This window comes from Macrotis lagotis, chromosome 4 (genome assembly GCF_037893015.1).
Source record: "Macrotis lagotis isolate mMagLag1 chromosome 4, bilby.v1.9.chrom.fasta, whole genome shotgun sequence".
NCBI lineage: Eukaryota > Metazoa > Chordata > Mammalia > Peramelemorphia > Peramelidae > Macrotis > Macrotis lagotis.
Window position 1 is genome coordinate 87,968,132 of NC_133661.1, and position 24,007 is coordinate 87,992,138.

At 35.0% G+C, this 24,007-nt stretch overlaps 1 protein-coding gene across 4 annotated transcripts in view; it reads right to left on the minus strand.

Moving 5' to 3' along the window:
• Nucleotides 1-19,652, minus strand: part of BUB3 (BUB3 mitotic checkpoint protein) — a 38,584-nt gene extending 18,932 nt beyond the window's left edge. Inside the window, exons 1-8 of one of the 4 annotated variants that reach the window (XM_074233426.1) lie at nucleotides 19,540-19,652; nucleotides 18,940-19,134; nucleotides 18,051-18,120; nucleotides 16,099-16,250; nucleotides 13,803-13,961; nucleotides 12,075-12,252; nucleotides 11,584-11,800; nucleotides 63-9,429 (exon numbers count right to left, since the gene is read on the minus strand). In XM_074233426.1, coding sequence (XP_074089527.1) covers nucleotides 9,420-9,429; nucleotides 11,584-11,800; nucleotides 12,075-12,252; nucleotides 13,803-13,961; nucleotides 16,099-16,250; nucleotides 18,051-18,120; nucleotides 18,940-19,134 — 981 coding nt within the window. In that variant the 5' untranslated portion in view covers nucleotides 19,540-19,652 and the 3' untranslated portion in view covers nucleotides 63-9,419. The other 3 variants (XM_074233424.1, XM_074233423.1, XM_074233427.1) reach the window with 3 other exon arrangements.
• Between the last annotated feature and the right edge of the window lie 4,355 nt (nucleotides 19,653-24,007).

Sequence of the window (24,007 nt, forward strand, 5' to 3'; positions counted from 1 at the left end):
TAAAAAAAAAAAAGCACAATCAGGAAAATGCACATATATATATATATATATATATATATATATATATATATAATGACTATAATATAAATTAATACAACATTAAAAGACATAAGAAATCAGATAAAATGCAATATTAATCTTGGTTTTGGAAAACTACTTTGGAAACAAGGTCTTCCTCTTGGAAGACAGTGAAATGTTTCATATAGTTATACAAGTTGCTGTGTTTGCTAGTTTTGCATTTTTTTTTCCCTAAGAGAGGACTGAAAAAGATGACGATGGTTGGGGAAGAGATTGATATTAAAAATACATCAGAAATATTTTAATGAAGAAAAAAATTACACTGAATCATAATTTTGCATTCTTCCTTCGTTTTTTGTTTCACTCCTAAAGTTAATCACAGCAATTTCAAAGTGGGAAGATATCTTAGAAGTCTATGATCTACTCTTACAAGAGTCTTTCCATTACTGGTATTCTTAACTCCCAAAATCTGTGAACTAGATTATTTGAAAAAATATTTTGATCACTGTATTTCAATATAATTTGTTTCTATTATAATCCTATGAATTATATGCATTTAAAAACATTTTTGTGAGAAGGGATCCAAAGGCTTTAGCAGATAGTACCAAAGGGGTTCATTTCACAAAAAAGGTTAAGAACATCTGTAACATCACCATCGAGTTCTTCTTGTAAGACTCAAGTAACTCAATCTTATCATAAGAAAGTTATTCATTACAAAAAGTTGAAATCTGCCTCTACAATCTCCAACAACCGCTTATAATGCTGTTCTCTCAGACTAAGCAGGAACAATCTAATCCTTCCTCCAAAGGACAGATCTTGACCCCCTAAGTTTTCTCTTCTAGAGAATGAATATCAGTTCTTTCAGTCAATGTTTATAAGTCATATCAAGGTCTTATACCCTTAATGACCCTCACCCTCTTCTAATCACTGACCAATTTAGCCATGGCTTTCTTTAACCTAATCATCACTAATGCCCTGGTTCATCTCTGATCTATTCTATTTCTCTCTCCATAATCTTGACCCTAGTTGATCAACTTGAATATACTCTTCTCCATGTCTGAATCCCTCACATTGCCTTTCATACTTTCCTATATCTTTATCCCTAAGTAATCACCATCTTTGCTCCTTATGCTCTCATTCTCAAGTACTTGAAAACCCAGAGAAAGTCTCACAACCACGTTGAATAGGTCCACTACAAATAATTTCAGTTGTACTTTCACTATTGCATAGTACGCTCTTGCACAAAGCATTTTTTAATTTTTCCATTTACTCGTCAATGATTCATATAAATGTTCTCATCCAATCCCCTGTGCTACTTAGCAATATGATCAGAGGACCTCAATTGTTACTGTCCTAAAAAAAGTGAGATCATTAATCCTCTTATCTTCTATGCCTCATGGCAAAACTGCAATAGTCATCCTCTCCTTTCTTTGCTCTAATTTGAGGTAGTTATTCTTATCAATGCCAATCCATTTACATTTACCCTGATCCAATCCCCTTCTCTACCATTCCAAAAAAGACAGCTCCTTCCCTACTGCCTAAAATGTGTCTTATTTATCTTTAAACAATCTTTTCACCTTTATATCCCTCTCAATCTCTAATGAAGCTTTCCTCATCACCTGCTAAAATCCTTGGAAATCACCTTAAACTCACAACCTTCATTTATTACCTATTCAAAACTTTGTAATCCAGCTTCTAACTGCACAACTATACTGAAACTAGTTGCTCCAAGATTTACCAAAATGTATTACTAAGTCCAATAACCTTTCCTCAAGCTTTTTTCTAAGACATCTCTGTACCTTTTGACACTTTTATTCAGATCCTCTCTCTGGTCTTTGCTAGTGTGACTTTGTTCCCTTTGTTCTACCTTGTTCAATGTTCTCTGCTGAATTACCTATTTCTCACCCCCATAAATATAGTATCCTCCAAGGTTCTGTTCTAAGCCCTAGGGCAATATGCAAAAGTCTCCATTTTTCATGAATACTAGTTCCATACACTGCCACCAAGATATCTCTGAGATATTCTAATGACATTTTAAATTCAACATGGAAACTCATATTCCCTTTTAAACTCATCTCTTCCCCCAAACTTCTCACCTTCTGTTAAGAGCCAATCAATCATCCAGTTTGAAAAAAAATTAAGTCATCTTTAATGTTTTCCATTTCCTCACACTCATTATTCATTAAATCACCATGGCTTATTGATATTACATTTCTTTTCACATACCCAGCACTAACCAGGCCCTCATCAGTTCTCAATTGTAATGGTCTCTTTTCCTTGATTCTCTCAATAGTTAAACTCTGTTCTATTAAGGTAGAAAATTACCTAAGATAAAGATGTTCTCTATCAATCCACTACTTTAATCAAAAATCTTGTGTAGCCTCTTGCCTCTTAAGACAAAATACAAAATCCTCTAGTGTATCAAGTTGGTCACAATTTGACTAAACATTTCCTCTTATTGCCTACTATTTTTATTCCTACCAAATTAGCTCACCGTATTCTTGTTTGTCAGAGGCAATCTCTTGAAAAGAGAAGGTACTGAACTAAACTCATGCCTTCAACTGAATCATTGAAAGTTTGTTTTACAGGCCCAGTTCAAACACCACTTGCATGAAGCTCTCCCCCTCTTTCTTAATGTCCCCTCCCTTTAGCAATTACAGTGTATTTATCTGAATCTTTGTTGGAGACCCAGAATAATAAAAATATCTTTAAAGGTAAGAACAATTTTGGTTTTGTCTGTATTCTCAGCTCTAGCACAGTGCTTCACTCAGTCAGGACTTAATAATTTTGTTAAATGTATTAAGGCTTATAAACAATATTACAAAATTAACCAAGCAGATTTAGTTTAGAATTCAATAAATTCACACATGCCACTTACAGATCAAACAGTAAGAATAGATAACCATGTATCAAAATGACAATAAAACGTACGGTATCTTTGAGTCCTACTGGCAAACAAAAAAAGTTGGTTTACATTCAATAAAAAAAAATACCTAGCAACACACTGGACATGGACCAGGTGTCAACTCAAATCTCCATGCGGACACATTGTTGATTACTTGCAGGGATGAAAAATCATAACCAACCAAAATTCAACCAGTGGAACTAGATGAAATATGTTCCCACTTAAAAAACCATTTTTATACCTCTAACATACATGTTTCTTAGGATTTGGAGATTTTAAAATCACCTAATCCAATATTTTACAGATAGAGAAAGGGAGAGCCAGGGAGGTTAAATTCTTTGCCCCACATCACACGGGAACAGAAACAATATTAGAGCCTGGATCCTTTGATTACAAATCCAGTGTTTTCCCTTGTACAATACTGACTCTTGACATCAGTCATTCACATATATGGTGCCTGTGGGTTTGCAAAACAATCTAGATACACATCTGGAAGAGGGGAGGCCAGTTACACAGTTTAAAATGAAGGAAATGGCCCCATAAAATGTCTACAGACATTAGCATATTGGGTGGACAGAAAAAAAAAAGGGCCTTGTGGAAGAAGTCTTATAAATAAAGTTTACAAAGTGCTACCCTCACAAGTCTGTACAAGGGATTTTCCTTACATAAAGAATGCTAATCTTGGATACCATGTTACAATGTGAAATAATGAATGGATTATCCAAAACTTAAAAAAGAATATCGATATAGGGGGTGATGAAACAATAAAAACAAATCATCCCTTGAGCTCCTTAAGAACAATAGCTGGTAGTAAGAAAATCTTCCAGGGCCAAGTTATTTCGAGAATTATAAAGTGATGTTATAACAAGGTCAGGAGTCTAGGTACATAGGTTTTATATTACTGCAATAGGCTATAACAAAGTCCTATAAAGCAGATGAAAGGTACTTTGTTACATTGAAAAAGCAAACTTAGGTGTTTTTCAGAGCACTAAGTATAATTCATACAGCTTCTCCAACTTGTGTAAATTGCACAAAGTTATGAATTTGCATAGCCAAGGATGCTCAGAAGTAAAAAAAAAAAATTATTGAAATAAAATAACATAATGAAATAAAATCTAAGGAAATAAACTCTCCTACCCAAACTACTGAATCACCCTAGTGCTTAGTGTACCTGAGGTCAGGGGTGGGGAAAAAAATGAGACAGGTTCCTTTCCAAAGTGTAATTTTCCTTTTCTATTATTATTTCATCCAGGTCATTTAAAAGTCATGTGATAAAAATGCTGTATTTGGTTTGTAGTAAAACAAATCCTTGTATACTAAAACGTTTAGCACCAAGTTTTAATTGTCAAAGCATGAGTTATATTTAAATGAACAAACTAATAGAGCATGTATAAATCATAATAGAAGATCTAGTTGCTACCTCAAGAACTTTCTCCAAGAGTATACAAAATACTTTCCAAAGAAGCAGATGCTTTGCCACAACCCTAGGACAAGTTCTGTGGGTATCTTTCTAAAATGAAAGCACTGTTAAAACATGCCACTGATCAATGAAAAGAGGCCTTTGTACATAATGGGCAAATTGATATCTTGTGGCCACTAAGCTCTGCAGCTGTCATTTATCTTGGCACTGGCACCAATCAAAGCAATGTTGTATGATGTCATTTTTAAAAGTGCAATAAACTAGTCCTAACAACTTAAATCAGTACTTTCCAAATTGAGTTGAGCTACCCAAAGACTAGGTGGGAAAGTCATGGGAGCGAAGGATGATGAAGCAAGATACTACTTTATTTTAGATATAACATATTTTTTTTCATATAGCTATTTCATTTGAGAACTGGAAACAAGGCCTTTTTATTCTTTTCTTATAGAATGCAAATGTTATCTTTAAAGACAAGCAGAAAATATCTTTAGTTACTTACAATAGCAAAAACCTACAAATCCTTACATCCAATAATTTTATAGTAAAATAATGAACATGAAAAATACAAATATTTGTAGAATAGAAAGAGCTATTATATGAATACAAAAGAGTTAATACACACACAGGCTAAGAGTATATAAGAATTAAGAACAGCAGCAAAAAAAATGCTTACCAGAAAAATATGAGATGTAGATATGGAAGCACGTAAAACACCATTTTGTTAAAACTGATGTCTTTTTGAATAACTTGAGGTTTATAATGTTCTGGAAATAATGTGTATCTCAATGTTTACTTTGTGTGAATGTTTACTAAATATGAAACTTCAAAAAAATTAAGCTTTAAAGAGGGTTTGAAGAATAGGTATAGTTTATCAGAAGGTAACATCAATCTTCACCCAAATTTTGTCCTTTTCTTTTTAATGATGGGATAGTTTTACATGAAGATGATGGTAGTAACTCATTTAATCAATACTACCTCTAAAGTTTTGATGATTCTTTCTCTTTTCTTTTTTTCCAATAAATGATTCTTTGTTTCCTTTTCCTAAAGTCTGTTCTCTTTAACAAAGAAAACAAACTATTAACATTTAAGCATTAACTATCCATAAATGTGATTTTATAAGACCAGGGAAAGGACAACATAATTTAAGAAAATCCAAAGAACCAAAATGGGTGGTGGAAGAACAGTCATAAAATGACACCCTTTAAAAAAAAAAGTTATTCTTACAAAGAGGGCAAGAAATTAAGAGTGCAGAAACAGGAACTATACTTCCTTCACAGCTTCCTAATCTTTACTGAGTACTAGGTCATGGAGCTAAGAAAAACAAGCATAAGATTTCCCTTACAAATTTAGCCACATATTTTTAGGCTTAAAATCTACTGAGAAAACCCATTAATACTGGTCTAGAAGATTTAGACATATGGAATATTCCTGGGGTAAGATTTAGTTTTCATGATGAAAAACTGTCCCATAAGAGCTTTTAATAAGTCTAAGTCATATTTACTATTTCAGGGAGAGAAATATTAGCATTTTCTCATAGAATCCCTATTTATCACATTTACTGCTCTATCCTATCCAGCTTCCTACAATTTCTAGTGGTAGTGAGTCAAAGAGACTAAGTGAATTGTCCGAGTGTCAAAGATATTAAGTGGAAGGCTAGGATTCAAACTTCTCAATGTTCACATCTGTAAAGCAGGAATATCAGCAGGACCATCTCCACAAGGTTGCTATGAATACCAAAGGAGATGACTTATATAAAGTGTCTTGTGAACTCTCATATGGTATGTAACTGTCTATTATGGATATACTACTAACAAAAAGGAGCACAGATGTTCTAACTTACAATCTACTTCCTCATGTGAAATTAGACATTGAAAAATGGGTAGAGTTAAACAGAAATAAAAGGAAATGATATTCTAGGCAGGAAGAAGAATCTGAGTAAAGACTTAAAGATTCATGAATGAAGGCATGGTTTAGGAAAATGTAAAAATTAGTATTTAATATTGAAAATTGTGGAAGATAGATGAAATTGATTACAGTTAACCATAAATGTATGCCTGAGTATAATGTGTATATATATGTATATGTATACACACACACACACACACACACAGAGCGAGCACATACCATGAGACCATGAGACCTTACTCAATAAATTCGGGGGGGGGGGGGGGGGTTAAGAGGTGGGGCGGGGATATACAAGTAGATCTCTAAATCAAATGTCATTATAATGTCCCCTTCCTCAGTTTACTCAGCTTCCCACTTAATGATGTCTTACTCTCAGTGACATTCCATTCTATTATGGAACTTCATCAGTTTTAACTTGTCCCTTCTTTTACAGATTTTCTAGCTCTGAGGGAATTAAAAGAATTTATCATAAGGTTAGGACCTCCTAATATGGAGGGGCAAGAGGGAGCTCATTTTGAGTATGCTTAACAGCTGAGCAAAAATAAGTATAGTGCAAGTCATAAAGTTCAACAATAGTAATAACTATTATAATAAAGATTAATCATGTTAAGGAAAAACAATTATCTTCAGCATTTTGGAGGCTGACATTAACATATAACTATCATCTTTTTTACCTTCTCTTCCAATTGGAACATTAAGTGTGGTATGGGGAGACAGAGAAACTTAAACCAGTAATTAAGCAGGAATGAGGGGTAGAACAACAAAATTATGCAGGATTGAGCCTAGGATTTTAGAATAAGCAAATAAATTCAATCCAGAGCACTAAGATGAGAAATATCTATCCATCAACATGAGAGAGTCCATAAATCTCATAGTAGGCCAGAAAGGTTTGAGAAAAGATCAGTATATATTATAGCCATCTGACTCTAAAGCAAATTATAAGGAAAAGTTAGACCTGGAAAACTAACTAGAAAATAGATTGCAAGTTCCAAATACCACCCAATCTATATAGGTAATATTTATAAAGACACTTTTAGATACCTAGCAATCCTAAACTTATGTGGTGGAAGGGTAATACTAGAGAAGCATAGTTACTAGAACTGAATACCAACATATGTTGACAGTAGCAGATAAAGAGGACAGGAAATTACAACAGATTTCTAAACTCAAGCAAACAGGATGGTTCAGGAAGTTCACTCAAAGCACTTAAATTGTAGTTTAGAAACAGAGGCAAATCCTCTAGCTCAAAGATTCCTTTGATCAGTTCCAAAAAGATGCTGCTTTGGCCATACGAGCCTCCAGATGAAGTATGTGAAATGGACTGGGAGATATATAGTTTTAAAAAGTTCAGGCATAAAGTAAGAAACCCTCTGACAAGGTTATTAGGAACAGAATAAAGAAAGGATAGGGTAAATTAAGGTAGAACTAAAAAGACTTAAATTAATGACTGACTGGAACCAGGGAAAGAGCAAAGAATGGCTTCATGTCTTCAAGAAATCTGTTTAAAGTGTAATGAATTCATACAGTCGTGGTAATCAAAGTTAGATGAAAACTTAAGATATCATTTAGTCCAATGCTCCCTTTTTCAGAAAAGAAAAGCAATAAAAAAAAGATTAGATGACATTCCAAGTTAGTAGGTGGCAGATTCAAGATCTTAATCCTTGGAAAGCAAAATAGCTACATGGAATCATAAAGCATTCCTACAATGTAGTTTACAACGCGTTCTTATAATAAAAATGTCACAAAGTATAAAAATCAATATATTAAGGATCACAAATCTATATAATGTTCACTTCAATTATAATTATCTGCATTATTCAGCATCTTATGAAGAAAAGGGATATCATAATTTATTTATCTAATTAAACACTTTTATCCCTTTATTTTAAAGATTTACCATGGTCACCTCTAATAGACTCCTACTCACATCACTTACACTCAAAAAAAAAAAAAATTCTCCCAACTAAACGATAACCATAACAATGGAAGCCAATCAAACAACAAATTACTTATATAAACTTCTCCAAAAGAATTTTCCTGAAGGAGATAACATCTTGGTTAATAAATTATTTGTTAGTCCAAACTATATATCATATTATATTGACTTGGGAGAGGGAGAGTCATGCACCTTTAATTCAACAATATTTATTGAGCATCTACACTATAACACATTGCGCTCACTGTAGAAAACATACAAAATAAAAGAAAATTCAAAATGGTTGTAGACACAAAAAAATATTGATTTAAAAAGTCAGCTCTAAGATCGCAAACATCTATTACTCAGATGGTTGCAAAAATATTTTAAATTACAGCAAAGGATTAAAATTAGACACATCAATGTGTTATACTTGCTCCCTCAGGTTTTAAAATTTGATGGCTAGGTATAATCTCTCTAGGCAAATGTAGTTCATTTCAAATGCAAGGATTTATGTTACTACATGAGTCTTACACTAGAGATACTAAAAAACTGAACAAAAAGGTCCCTGATTCCACAAGTTCTAAGCCCAGTTTGAAAAGCTGAACAGCTAGGCTGCAGAACCCTGTTGTGTACAAAGCAGAATGAAAACCTGACCTACACAACAAGGATATAGAACTTCAAGAGACATGGATAGTAATGGTAGTAGAGCTTCAGAGGATTATTTTTTCCAGGACTGAATCCCAAAAGTATATGAGAAGCAAACATAATTAAAATGGAATTGTGGCTCTAAAGGGGGTAAAATATAGCCCCAAGCATGCTCTTGAAAAGGGCAATTTTGCCTTATGGTGTTCTTATAATGCAGATTTCACTAAATTTTGAATTTTAAAATATGCAAACATTTTAAAACAGTTTCTGAAACTGATTTATTAAATAGGAAATAGATGGCACAGTTTGTGTTACAAACAGTCAAGCTGCTGGGGGGAGGGGTATGGAAAGGGGGAGGATAAAAATTTCCAAATAGAAATTTTTTAGGTTACAATACAAGAGCACAAGAGTTCTGATTCTAAAATTGTTTCTAAAGCACTAAATAGTACATATACAGTTTCTTTTAAGACAAGGGGGAAAAAAATGAAATCAATGACAAAAAGTTATCCGTATTTACTATAAATTATCCCTTAAGGACAAATATCTTTTTTGTAGGAAGTACACAAAAACTTTCCACAGAGAAGCCACACTTCCACAAGATGATTAGATTAGGTAGACCTGCAATGAAGAAAATACATTTCAATAGATGGTTTGAAGGCTTTCACTAACTTTCCATTGAAATTAATATGTATCAAGAGCAGAGTAGATTGTTTATTAAAACTAAATACTATTCAAAAAGATATTGGTTTTGCCCACATTAAAAAAAATGAATAAAGCAAAACTGGCTTCTAAACTTAATAAATGAAAATGCTACTAGATGAAGGCAGGGAGAAACCAGTCAAAATTAGTGCTTATTTTTGGACAAAATTATAATGAAATGAATTTCATTCTCACTACAATTTAAAAAATTCTTAATCACCAGAGGCTAGGCAACTGAAACGGGCATAAGAATCATATAAATGTCAGAATAGTATGCAAAACTCATTAATGTTTTCAAAAATTCACTTAGAGATAGAAACAGGTCCAAATAGATGCCTGTCTAAATGTACTGCAATTACGTTACAATTATTTTCCAAATACACAGATATGCTCTGTCTTTTCTCAGCTCATTACTGACTCAAACAATTTGCCCTTCTGGGATCAATTGTTTGCTAATAAATAATTGTTTACAGTCACAAAATGATGTTATGAGGTTCTTATTAGTTTTCCTTCTGCACCCTAATAAGATTGAAAACTAGCTGATTCCCAAGAGTCTAACCTTAACCTCGCTTTGTTTAAAAGCCCAGGAAATGATGAACCATCTGCTTCAGAAAATAATGGAGAGCCAAGAGGAAATATTGTTTAATTGTAGATTAACCTCCTCATGAGGCAGAGTGAAGCAGCTTCAGAATTAGCAACTATAAGTAGCAAGGAAAACAAATAGAACAGGAGGCTCTCTTTTTATTATTTAATGTCCAGTAAAAAATGTGAGGAAATTTTCTATATGCTTACATTTTGTTCAAACAGTGTCACAAAACTCAGAATTTATAGTTTGCAAATTTCAAACAGGAATATTATGAAAAGCACAGTCACTCCAAGTCTGTTCTTCAAAATATCTTGACTACAGCAAATAGTTTCATGACCTTTAGATAGCAAACCAAAAAATCTTTTTTTGACATTTAAAATTCTTGTGATTTTAAGGAGATATTCCCTTCTTTGTTAATTGAGGCAGCAAAGTGTTTTGCCATCAGCAACATGACATTTAAAGTCAAATTCTGTCATATACATGATTTCCTAGAAATTGAAAAAGGGAAATAACTTTATGAAATCAGAATGGACAGCCACAACAAAAAGAATCAGAAAAGGGTTTTATAAAGCAAAAAGACAGCTTTTACCTAAGCAAGTCTCAAATTCTATTAGCTTCTAAAGTATGCCTAATAAAGCAGTGCTTATTTTGCCACTTGCCAATATAAACTTTAATTGATAATGCTGACAAAATGAAATTTAAATGAATAAAAATGACTAGAAATCAAACTCAAACTGCAAAATTAACATCAACAACTATCTCTGGAGCACCTACTGCATGAGTCAGGCCCACATATTTAGATGAAGTGGGAAATACAAAGATGCATCATACTGAACTATGTTTTGCATATCTAAACTTTAATACTACTTCATACTCATGTTTTAAGTTTCTTTTTTTTAACGTAGTCAAAATATTCCAAATAAAAAGCTTTTGTCCACTGACATTTTATGCAGCTTCTTTAAATCAACACAAAAGGACTAAGACACCGTTTATCAGATTTTCAAAACTAGGGAAATTAACTATTCCGAGAAAGGGCAAATAATCTTTCTGATTTTCAGTATGCCCTATATTCATCCAATTTCTGTAAATATTAAAGGGAAATCATCTCTAGAGGAAAGATTTAACAATTCACATTCTTAAATCTCTTAAATATAAGAACGTGCTTAACTAAATTATTCTTGAGTTCAACTTAATTTTGCAGCAATGAGCTAGTAATAACTCCAGAGATTCAAAGAATGGTGCCTTTTTGAGAAGAATAAGAGTTTGACATTCTTCTCTACAAAACAACTAGGCTCAATTTTATCCATCATACGTCTATCAACCTACGGATATTGAAAGCTTGGGAGAACAAGATAAAATCAACTCCAACCCTACAGTCAGCTGTACTATCTATCAGGCATCAACAATGCTATTCATGAATTTGGAAAAATTAATAAATTCTAGGATGAATGCAAGAAAAGGCTCAAATACAGGTGAAGCATACTCACTTGGGTTTTGTTTCTGCATCTGTCACTTGGCGAATGAAGATACCATCTTCAGGATGTTCAGTGTCATCCATTTCATACATATATGATGATGCTATTGCAAGTGTGGTCCCATCATTACTGAAGGCAAGTGATGCTATGCTAGTAGGATACCGATGGAATTGGCACAATCGTTTCTTGTTGAATGGATCCCAAATATTAACAAATCCATCAGATCCACCTATGCAGGATCAAAATAAATTCAATATTCCTGAAATTCAACTACAGAAATGCTACCTGTGATTAATATGCTTATTGAAAAAAGTTAATTAACAAAGAAAATATTTGTCATTACATTTTTGATCTTAGAATACTTTTCATAATATAAAATGCAAGTAGAAGAAATTTCAATATTAAATACTCAATGTTCTAAAACTACAAAAAAGTTTCCACTTTTACAAATATTTCTTAAGAAAATGGCAATATTACAAACTACATTTTAATAAAAAATTTACCTGTAGCAAATGTGTTGTGAATGTTGTGAAAGGAAATGGCATTGACAGGATAAATCTGCTCGATATTATTTTCTTTTAGTCTGTGACATTTGAATGCATATTTCTTCTTCTGTACCTCAGGACTTGGGTCCAAATATTCAACTGCCACTCGGCCTTCAATAGAGCTTAACACATAACCCTGACAATAAGAATAGAAAAAGAAAGAATGTATAAATTTAGTTAGTTTACTATTTTCTAAATCCAACACAAACAAAAGGGGGATATATTCCTGAAATTAAATATCAATGCTTTCTGCTCAAAGCAAAATTGGTTTTCCATATACATATATATATATATACATATATATATATATACACATACACATATATATGTATATATTTGAATCATAATCAGCATCTTGCGCATAATATACACTCAAAGTATTGATTTGTCAGGCAAATTTAAATTCTAAGTGCTTCAATAATACTTATAAATACTTGGAAAGGTCATATAGATTTACACAAAAAGATTCAAATCTGATGAAGAAAGTTTCTTTTAAGCTTGATAATTTTCTCCTGAGGAAAACACATGCACATGTTACCAGTCTCAATTAGCAGAAGTCTTCTCCTTCAGTAGTGATTTCATAATTAAGGTACAAACAAAAAAAATAACTTGGATGTATAAGATATCCCCAAAAAGAATTCTAAGACTTGGCTCAAAGTAGGCACTTACTTAATGACACATAGTAGGTACTAATAAACACTTGGTTGCTTCCCTTTTCCCAGTGAGTTTTCCCTAATCAGGGATGCAGCTTTGCATATAATCAATTAGAAATTCTAAATCTAGCATGAAATGCAAGTTCTTTGTTTAAAGCTTTTGAAAACTACTTCTAAAAGTTATATTTGTGAGTTTAACATAAAAATTAAATTTACTCAAATCTGCGTTTCTATTGTTTTCAATTCTAATACCGAAGATGAACTTCCATAATAAAATCCTTAAAAACAAAAAATGATCATTTTTTTGATAAAAAGGAAGGCTATTTGAAGGAACTCAATCTATTCTGTCAATGTATGGAATAAAATGGTAACTCCAGATTTTATCTCCAAAGAAGCACTCATAGAATACTGGTTAAAAAGTTTATTCAAAGATGGATGGTGTACACTTGCTCCTCTTGGGAAAATTTTCTTAGAACAATCTAATTGCATAAAAGGTGATCACATTACTAATTCCTCTTAAAACTTTACAACTGTAGTTTTACTTATAAATACATGTAGTCTTTAAAGGTGAAGACTTTAGTCTCAGACTTCATAAATTGTATAAGCCAAGCTTTATTTAGAAATGATAATGGAAGAAGGCTGTACCATATAGCAGTAACTATAGCAATGATATGAAAAGTGGTGTTGGGAAGGAGAGTTTTTTGTCTATTCTGTTTATCTACCAAGTTTGTATTTGTTTTTTATCAAAAACTTCTGAAAATTGCCCAGGAAAATACTCAGTTAAGTTTTAGTGCAAAAGCAGTTTAAGATGACATGAGAGTGCAAAATCCCAACAAACTAAAATTCCAGTTTTCAATCTCTTGAGTTCTGACTCATAAATTCTAATAAAATAAAAGCAGAGTTGCAGCTCAAAGTTTCCAAAAATTGATTTTAAGTCTTCAGTAATGTATTTGCTTTAAAATATTGTTTTAAAAAATCATTAGAAGAGAATTCATATATTTTCAATATTTAAATTCATTTAAAAGCGCAATACCTGCTTGTTTGGAAATGCTCGTATGCAACGAGTCTGGTACTTCAGACTAGACTCTCTTCTCTGCTGCACATAGCCCATATTCCTCAAGTCCCATACCAATACTCTCCGACCAGCTGTCCCCACAATTAATCTGTCTCCAGACACAGAGAGTGTGTAAACCTTTTAAAGGATATAAAAAATTACTACAACAGTTACTTTGTACATGACATTTTTAAAAATATATTTAATCAAAGCAATAAAAAAATAAGTTGACCAGGTCCTGAATATTGAAAGCATTGAAGCAAAGTGATTTCAATTATGAAACATGTATCAACAGTAGCTTTTGGCTTCTCAAAGCCAAGTAATTGTCATAAAATGGCATATCTTCTTTGTAATGATCTAATAAAGAATATATAACATGCATCAGCCAAATATTTAATAAAACTAAAACACTTAAAATTAAAACTAATTCATCTAACATTGTTTTTTTAATTTCTTCATGTCTAAGTTATTCTACTCATAAAAATTACAGAAAACTATACAATAATCCAACAAAGATGATTTATAAAAACATTAATTCAGACTCAGAAATACCTTATGAGGGCTTAATTTTTTGTAAGAAATTAAAAGTTTTTTCCTTTGGATCTGAAATTTTCTTTCACAAATTATTAAAAACTTGGCCTCACTTAAATTAGATGACTTTCTGTATTTCCTGAAAGCAAATATGCAGCACATCTTAAAATATTAATTGAAAGTCAAACATCAAATAGAACAATTCAGGAAAAATAAATTATTTTTGAAATAAAGAATTTTAGAAACCCAGCAGTACTTTTGAAAAATTCACTTCAAAGGCAATACAGGTTTAATATTGACAACTGTTTGAATCTTCAGTAATTTTAATTTCAAATAGGAACCAAACAAAATCACTATTTTTTTCTAACATCCATGTTCAAAACTGCTTGGTAATAGCTCAATGAATCAGTCACATGTATCAAGCTACGCTCAACAATTCAGTAGTCCTCTAAAACGGTATCTGAAATTTATACCTTGGTCCCAAATAGCTGAAGCAATTAAATAAATTAAACTTTTTTTTAAATTTAAAAGGTTTTTATATTTCCAAAGAGAAATTTACGAAGATTATCAATAGAACATTAAAAAAAAACTTATACATATAACTGAAAACCTAGTTAAGTTCTGTGAAATATCAAAGTTTATGAATCTAGAATCCTGTCAAAGCTCAATTTATAATGGTACAGTCATATCAGGAATCTTATCTTAAATCTTTACTATACAGGTGACACATACGTTTCTAACTATGTTTCCTATCCCCAATGATCATAAATCAAGTGAAACCACTGTCATACTACTGAATAGGTGTATACATTTATCAAAGAAAGTATTAAAAAAAAGTGACATAATGAACCTTGCTGAACCAATAAGCAGCTTGATTCAGTGTGGCTGTCCATTATATGATATTCTGTCAGCAATTTATCACAGCTCTTAACATGCTACATACAACTATAAATCAAAACTAGAAACAATGCAATTATTTCATTCTGAACAAAGGTCTTGCCAGAAGTAGATTCGACTGCAATGTGGTAAAAATAATGGTTCTTTGGATGCAATACAGTACATAATGATGGCTAACATGGTCTGAATAGTATTTGTACTTGGGAAATAGATTCAATTCAAGAATACCTTTATATTGCTAAAAACAATGTCTTCAAAATTAACTTGTAACTGATAAAATCTAACAGGGATGCAAAAGAGAATGCTCAATTATGCTCTTTAAATCGGGCTTCATGCACTTCCTGATCAAGGGGTTAAAAACATAAAAAAGTTCTGATTTTAAAGAAGCCTTATACCTAAGTGTCCTAAGTACACCTTTAATATTTAAAAAAAGAACAAGGAACAGTAGTACACCTTTATCACAAATTGCAATGATAGCCCATTTTACCCTTTTAACAGTCAACTCAAATGAAACCTCAGGTCATAAAGAAAAATGAGTGATGTTTCGTCTCATTTTCTGCTTTGGGCATGTCGAACCCAATTTAGGACAATCGGCAGTCTTTGTTAAATGGCTTCTACTCAAATGGCAGCATGTTGCATCCCAGCCCTGGGCTATGATGTGAAGAACATAGGGGAATCAAGTTTAAGTCATGTTTTGTTTTGTTTTTTAAAAGAACAGACCTAAGACAAAAAATAAAAAGTTCTCTTAATTTTTCAAATTATGTTTAAAGTGGATTTTAACTACATATAACAAATCAATTTAACATAGTTAAGTATCATAATTTATGTTACTATCAAAAATACCTACCTTTTCTGGCTGAGAAAAGGTTCCTGCATTACAAGGAGTTCTAGGATCCCACAATTTAACTGTTTGGTCCCAACTTCCAGTAACCATAACATTGACTTCTGGACAATATTCAACACATCTAATAGGTGCATCATGAGTTCCAACAAGATTTTCTTTAAAAAACAAGGGGGGAGGGGAGAAACATCTAGTTTTATCGCTTCCACTAAACAAATTCCTCATAAGAACAATGAGCTACTTTTATAGTAACCTAATAAATCAGTTCCAATAACTATTTCACAAAAGTCTGAATAAATAGTAAATTTCTCTACAATCCAGACCAGCCCAAAATTCCCTCTCCCCTATAATCCCATGGTATGATAGTCTATATGACAGTAGAGGATATCTACAAGACCATAAATGCTATGACAGGCTATCTTTCAGTCATTTAGCAGGTATACTAACCAAATACTTGGTCCTCAATTATTTGTTGGAGGAAATAATCTGGTCCCCTGAGCCCTCACAAGGAAGTCTCAAATACAGATGAGTATTTAAAAAAAAAAAAAATAACAACCCACTTGTTTTCTACCTAAATTTTTTGTAGTTAATAATTTTGAAGTTTTGGGACTTGAATAATAAGCATTCTATGATTTCATTTGGTTTTCAAAACAGCTCAAGCTTTGAAAGTCAGACACCAAAAGTAATTTAAGGAAGAAAAGTTGCTACCTGTTCCAGTAATTTTCTAATTCTTAATGAAATGAATCCTAAATGAACTGAAATCATTTTATCTACTCCCCACAAAATACTGCTGTACTAAAGCCTGAAACCTTTAGGCATCTTGTAAATTGTTTTCAAATCTTGGGACTACCAACTTGTCTAAGCAAATCTATATGGCCATATACTAAAATATATGTAATCTATAGTTAAATATGAAGGGCACTTCAGTAAAAATAAATAAATTGCACAAACTTATAGAAAGCATAGAAGTCATACAGTAATGTATTTACTCATATTTTGTCAAAATACTGTGTCTCTCTATTCCCTGCTCCGTTTTATCTAATCCTAAAAATCTTCTTTAAAGGACCCAAAAAACTTACTATTTAATTATATGCATATACACACATGCAAATGTATGTATGTATGCAGCTGTGTATGTACATATATTTGTAGGAAACCAAAACATTCAAAGAAGCATCAAGTTAAAGAACTTTGGAGTGCTTGTCAAGCTCTGCCATAATTCAATGTAAAAATTGAGAACAAATATATCAAAAATTAAGTTTTCTATTATCATTTTGAGGTTCATACATCACTTTATTATTTCATTTGATCTTCAAAACAACCCTGAAAGGTAGCTACTACTTTATTTTACAGATGAGAAAACTGAGGCTGAAGTTACATGACTTCCTCAGGATCAAACAGCTGGTATCTGAGGTAGGATATGAACTCAAGTCATCCTGACTCTAAGCCCAGAGTTCTATCCACAGCACCACCTAGCTTCCTAGAATAAAAGATTATTTGTTATTCACAACAGTAAAATTTAATGAATTATTCATTTAACATATTAGGCTTCTAAAAGTTTTAAGTATAAGGAATAGGAAGAAGAAACAGACATCTCAATTTCATAAGTTTCAAAAACCTTTTTTTCAATCAGAATTAATGAAAATAAACTTAAAATTGCAAAAGTTTTTCAAATTCCAAATAGGGTGAAAAGCAATAAAAATGATCTGGATCCATCTTTTATGGAGTCAAAGTGATATACTTGGCCAGTTATTTAACACTTAGGATGGCACTCAAATTTTATTATTAAAGGAAAAACAGCAAAAGATGGTCAATAATTTAAAATTTAAACTTTTTAAAACTAAATTAAAAGCTTTAATTTCAGCTATTCTATTTTTTATAAATATATACGTTAAGTCATTTACACCCTAAAACTTCTAAAATCAAGTATCTGAAAATGAAAAATTTTGCCATCTTACCTTGATCAGTATTCAAATCATGCATTTTTAACTGGTGATCCAAGCCCCCACTCCAAGCATGTGTTGGATCCTGAAAAATAGTTTGTTTTTTTTAAGTTTTGAATGTATAACATTTCTAATACGTGTTAAGATCTATATGCTTTGGGATCTGTATAACCTCTCCAACATGTTTTAAGATCTATAAAACTTGAGTATCATCCATTTTAATAGGATAAACTTTTCCACTTTTTTAAAAATAGAAGGTAACAAAGCAAACAGATAGAAAAGACATATAGTCATCTATAAAACAAAGTGGTTTACTGTATTTATAAATTGATGGGGGGGAAATATATAAATACTTCTAAAACCTTACTTTAACTCCCGATTTTATTGTGGGCTCTCAACTTTTTTTGAAAAGATATTTTATTAGCTGTGATTTGATAAAATTGATTTCATTTATAATCCTACAGATTTTACTTTTATGTATTAAAAAACTAAACCAAGCTTTCTTATTCGGGGATTGCTGAACTCTTTGATTAATATTTTGAAAACTGATTTGAAGTACCTGATAGGGCCCTATCTATTTTACTTTGTGAGGTAAAAAAAAAAGATTATTCTAAGGAATCCAGTTTTCACCAGATATCCAAAGGAATTTTTAATACCAAAAAAAAAAGTGGCCGTTTTTTTAAAAACAAAGTCAAACCTGTGGTGTTTTGGATAGCCTCCTTCGTGTCATTTTTAAGGTTCCATAGCATTAAGATACTCAAACAATAATAACGTAAGAAGGGGCTGTCATCCCCAATTCTACAAGGATATCTTCGAGATTAAGTCAAGGAGATTTGACTTCTCTTCACTGAGATGGGGAGTCAGAAGGGGGGGTCCTCTAATGTATGATCACGGAGAGACCTACATAGAAGGCGCAGTCCAGGACAGCGCCAGTGTGTTGGTATTTGAGGCGCATGGTGTTGGCAGGGACATCGTAGAGGCGGACCGAAGTGTCCCAGGAGGAGACCAGCAGGAACTGGGATGTGTTGGGGCTGAACTTCACCGAGGAGATGCCGTCTTCGGGAGGCTGGTTCAGCTTGAACTCATTGGACCCGGTCATCTGCAGAATCAGAGGCTGGAGGGTCAAGAGGTGGAGCCGACGGGCCACTGCGCCTGCGCAACGCTGGACCAGGCGCGCCTCCGGCCCCCTCCCTCTCCACACCCCCGGCCCGAAGCAGGCCCGGAGCCCGACCCCCAGGGGCCGTCCGGACCCCGACCCCCAGGGGCCGTCCGGACCGCCTCGGCCCGCCCCCAGCTCGCCGCATCCCGCAGAATCCACCCCGGGCTCCCTCATCCCAGCCCTCCCCCGTCGCGGCCCGTCTCCCGGTCGGCTCCTAGGTGGGGAAAACGATGGGAACCCGAGCGATTCCCCTCCGCACGGCTCGCCCAACGCCTGGACCCGAGAATCTCCCCCCCAAAAATGCCAGTAACCGCAGGCCCCGGGCGCTCCGCCGCCTCGCCTTACCTCGCAGTCCGCTCCGAGGCCGCCGTCCGTTGCTCCTTGCCGCCTTCTTCCTCGCCGCTCTCTATAAGGAACAAATCCCAGCGCGCGCGCCTGATTGGGCGGTTTCAAATGTCAACGCCTAGGACCGAGTCGCCGATTGGTCCGGGAAGCCGTTTCGTTGACGTCAATCAACCCCATCCTCTTCCGGGTCGGGAGGAAGCACAATATCCTCGAGTCACGCGGTTTACCATTCACAGCTGCTGAGGACGCTGGCTCCCAAGCACCGCCTACTTACGTCCTCGAAACTACAATTCCCATCATACAACAGGCCGTGGTGGCCACTTAGCGCTCGCGCCGCGGCTCGTGGCGTGTTGCATTTTAGGAAATGTAGTTTTTGAGTAATGGCGACAACATCTTTTGTCCTAGGAGTGAAATAAGAAAGGGTAGACTTCGTTGTAGCCATTAACAGCCTGTTAATAGCCTGAAAACGACACTTCATTTTTGTTAGTTGTCGGGTTATCTCTTCATTACCAAATATTTTCTCAAACCTCAAACTCTTTTGTTTCTCCTCGATTCTCTCTTCCATGACCCTTCTGTTGGTTCCTGTCCTACTTTGCTGGCTTTTCAGCCACATTATCTCCTCAACTGTAGGTAGAAAACCCGGCCCCTCCACGCTCCGTCTGGGGCTTTCTTCTAGGTGATGCCACCATTAATTTCAATTATCATCTCTCCCTGGGTTATATATCCTGCTCCAAGTTGCCTTCTGAGCTTTCACACATCTTCAACTGCTTATGGGACATGGATGTCCCACAGACATCTCAAATGTGTCAAAAACATAAGTCATGGAGCCTTCCCATCAAAACATGTCCTCTTCCAGAATTCTCCATCTCTTAAGTACACCACCATCCCACCAATGACCAGGCTCCCAAAGTTCTCCATCTCTTAAGTACGCCACCATCCCACCAGTGATCCAGCTTCCAAAGTTCTCCATCTCTGAGTACGCCACCATCCCACCAATGACCAGGCTCCCAAAGTTCTCCATCTCTTAAGTACACCACCATCCCACCAGTGATCCAGCTTCCAAAGTTCTCCATCTCTTAAGTACAGCACCATCCCACCAGTGATCCAGCTTCCAAAGTTCTCCATCTCTGAGTACACCACCATCTCACCAATGACCAGGCTCCCAAAGTTCTCCATCTCTTAAGTACACCACCATCCCACCAGTGATCCAGCTTCCAAAGTTCTCCATCTCTTAAGTACACCACCATCCCACTAGTGATCCAGCTTCCAAAGTTCTCCATCTCTGAGTACGCCACCATCCCACCAATGACCAGGCTCCCAAAGTTCTCCATCTCTTAAGTACACCACCATCCCACCAGTGATCCAGCTTCCAAAGTTCTCCATCTCTTAAGTACAGCACCATCCCACCAGTGATCCAGCTTCCAAAGTTCTCCATCTCTGAGTACACCACCATCTCACCAATGACCAGGCTCCCAAAGTTCTCCATCTCTTAAGTACACCACCATCCCACCAGTGATCCAGCTTCCAAAGTTCTCCATCTCTTAAGTACACCACCATCCCACCAATGACCAGGCTTCCAAAGTTCTCCATCTCTTAAGTACACCACCATCCCACCAGTGATCCAGCTTCCAAAGTTCTCCATCTCTTAAGTACACCACCATCCCACCAATGACCAGGCTTCCAAAGTTCTCCATCTCTTAAGTACACCACCATCCCACCAGTGATCCAGTTTCCAAAGTTCTCCATCTCTTAAGTACACCACCATCCCACCAGTGATCCAGCTTCCAAAGTTCTCCATCTCTTAAGTACAGCACCATCCCACCAATGACCAGGTTTCCAAAGTTCTCCATCTCTTAAGTACAGCATCATCCCACCAATGACCAGGCTTCCAAAGTTCTCCATCTCTTAAGTACACCACCATCCCACCAGTGATCCAGCTTCCAAAGTTCTCCACCTCTGAGTACACCACCATCCCACCAATGACCAGGCTTCCAAAGTTCTCCATCTCTTAAGTACACCACCATCACACCAGTGATCCAGCTTGAAAAGTTCTCCATCTCTAAATACACCACCATCCCACCAATGACCAGGCTTCCAAAGTTCTCCATCTCTTAAGTACACCACCATCTTATCATTCGCCCAGCTTCATTCTCCTTAACTCCATTCTCTCTCACTCTACATTATGTAATCAGCTGCCAAATTTTGTCATTCCTCCCTCTGAAACATTTTTCACATCTGTCTCCTTTCTACTCACAAGATCACCACCTTTGTTCACTCATCATCTCTCCCTGAACAATGGTTAATAGCCTTCAGCTTTTCCTTTCTTCTCCAAATCACTCCCATTTCCAATCTATCCTTGACACAGCTGCCAAAACAATTATCCTAAACTAGGCACCTTATCATGTCACTCTTCAATAAATTCAAGTTTTTTCCCTCCTGCTTTTAGGATCAAATGTTTACATCTCTGTCTAACATTTTAAAAGCCTTTTATAATCTATCCACAACCTATCTTTCATGCTTTAATTATACATCAGTCCTCTTCTCAACTACCCTCCTTACTGTTTCTCTTATACCTTTCTCTTCTACAATTTTCTTCTCTTTACCCTGTTTCTCTTACCTAAAAAACACTCCCTCCTCCTTTTAGAATCTCCCATTTCCTTTAAAACTCAACCCATGTCATCTTCTACATAATTCTTCCTGATCTCCCTGCTTTTTGGTACCTACTTTTCCTTAAAATTATCTAAGATGTTATATGTTCTTTATTTACACATGAACCCATTATCTTAGTAATAGGATGTAAGTTCCATGAATTCAAGAACTGTTTCATTTTTATTTCTGTCTTCCCATTACCTGGTATATAAAGTAAAATAAATGTTTGCTTGTTGAATCTGCTGGTTTCATAAATCCTATTTTTGAAGGGGGGAGGGAGTAAAGAGAAAAGAAATGATTAATTATAGTTGCCTAGATATTTTAAGAAACAACCTTCTTTTTGGTCTGCATTATGCATGTTTTTCTGAAGTCTCCATTTCCTTTTAAAACTGAACTCACAGGGCCAGCTAGGTGGCTTACTGGATAGAATACTGGCCCTGGAGTCAGGAGGACCTGAGTTCAAACCCACTCTCAGACATTTAATAATTAGCTATGTGACCCTGGGCAAGTCACTTAACCCCCTGCCTTGCCAAAAATAACCTCACAGAGGTCTTGTATTGGACATAAATTAAACTAGTTTGATCCCACTGGATTTTGTTTTAAACAAATAGTACTAGATTCAGACTTAAGCAATCTTGATCTCTTCTATCTTTTTTTGTCTTCTCTCCCTTTCTCCCTCCATTTTCTCTTCTTTCTCCTCTCTATCTCCTCCCCGCCCCCCGTCTCTTTTCTCCTATGTTTCTGCCTTTCCTCTGTCTGACTATAAATCTACATCTCTTTTGATTTCTCTAAATAAGGTACTCCAGGAGGACTAGCATCTTTGGAGTGATGACTTGCCAAGCCCTTTGCTTGGATATTCACCCACCTTTGATGTCTACCTTCTTCACCCAGCTCTCACTGGTGACTCCAAGAGGCTGTGCACAGCAGCCACTACCCAGTAAACCGTCTCAGCAGGTGGGCTAACTGATAGTCATCAAACCCATCAGTGAGCTAAGCAGTAGCCTACCCCAAGCATGTGAAGGCTTCCCCTAGAAGAATGAGTGGATGAGAACAATTTGTTGCAATGGTCAAGAAGGCAACTGAAGTAGGCATTGTGAAGGGTTTAGGGCATAGTCCTAAATCAAAGGTGCTAATGTCATCCACTACATCCTAGGCCATGGCCAATCAAACTAACTTTTGTTTAGCCACTAGACTTTAATGACTCTGGAAGAGAGAGAGTAAGCTTTGTGCAACTCAGCCTCCCTTAAATCTAATTCACTTAAGAGTCAAGACACCACTCACTGATGTCATTAGTACTCTTAAAAAAAATGAAAGATCAAAGGCAACAACAAATTTCTCTCCAAAAACACAAAAATATTTTTATTCCCCTCATTTCAATTTTGCTTTCCCTGTTTTTTTGTTTGAAAGAAGGGATTTGAGGAGGTGTTCATATTCATTTCATTGTTTAGAATCATAGATCAAACCAAATCATATTCATTTTAAGAGTTCATTCTTTTACTTTTACAATTGAGGAAACTGAGGGTTTTTTTTAAGTGAATTGACCTCTAGGGACACAGAACTAGTAAAAGAAAATTCACCACAGATCTTCTGGCCCCTGACCACTGACTAACTCTTAAATTTAAAAAATAGTATGAAAATCGTAGGACTGACAACTGAAAGAGCAATTTAAATCATCTAGTCCCACCCATTTATTTTCAAAGTAATTCAATTAAGGTACAGAGAAGTTAAGAGACTTGCCCCCCAAAAATAACTATTGAAGGAAGGAAGGTTTGAGGTGAAAATGAAAAAGGGTATTTAATGAAATATTGTTTATTCTCCA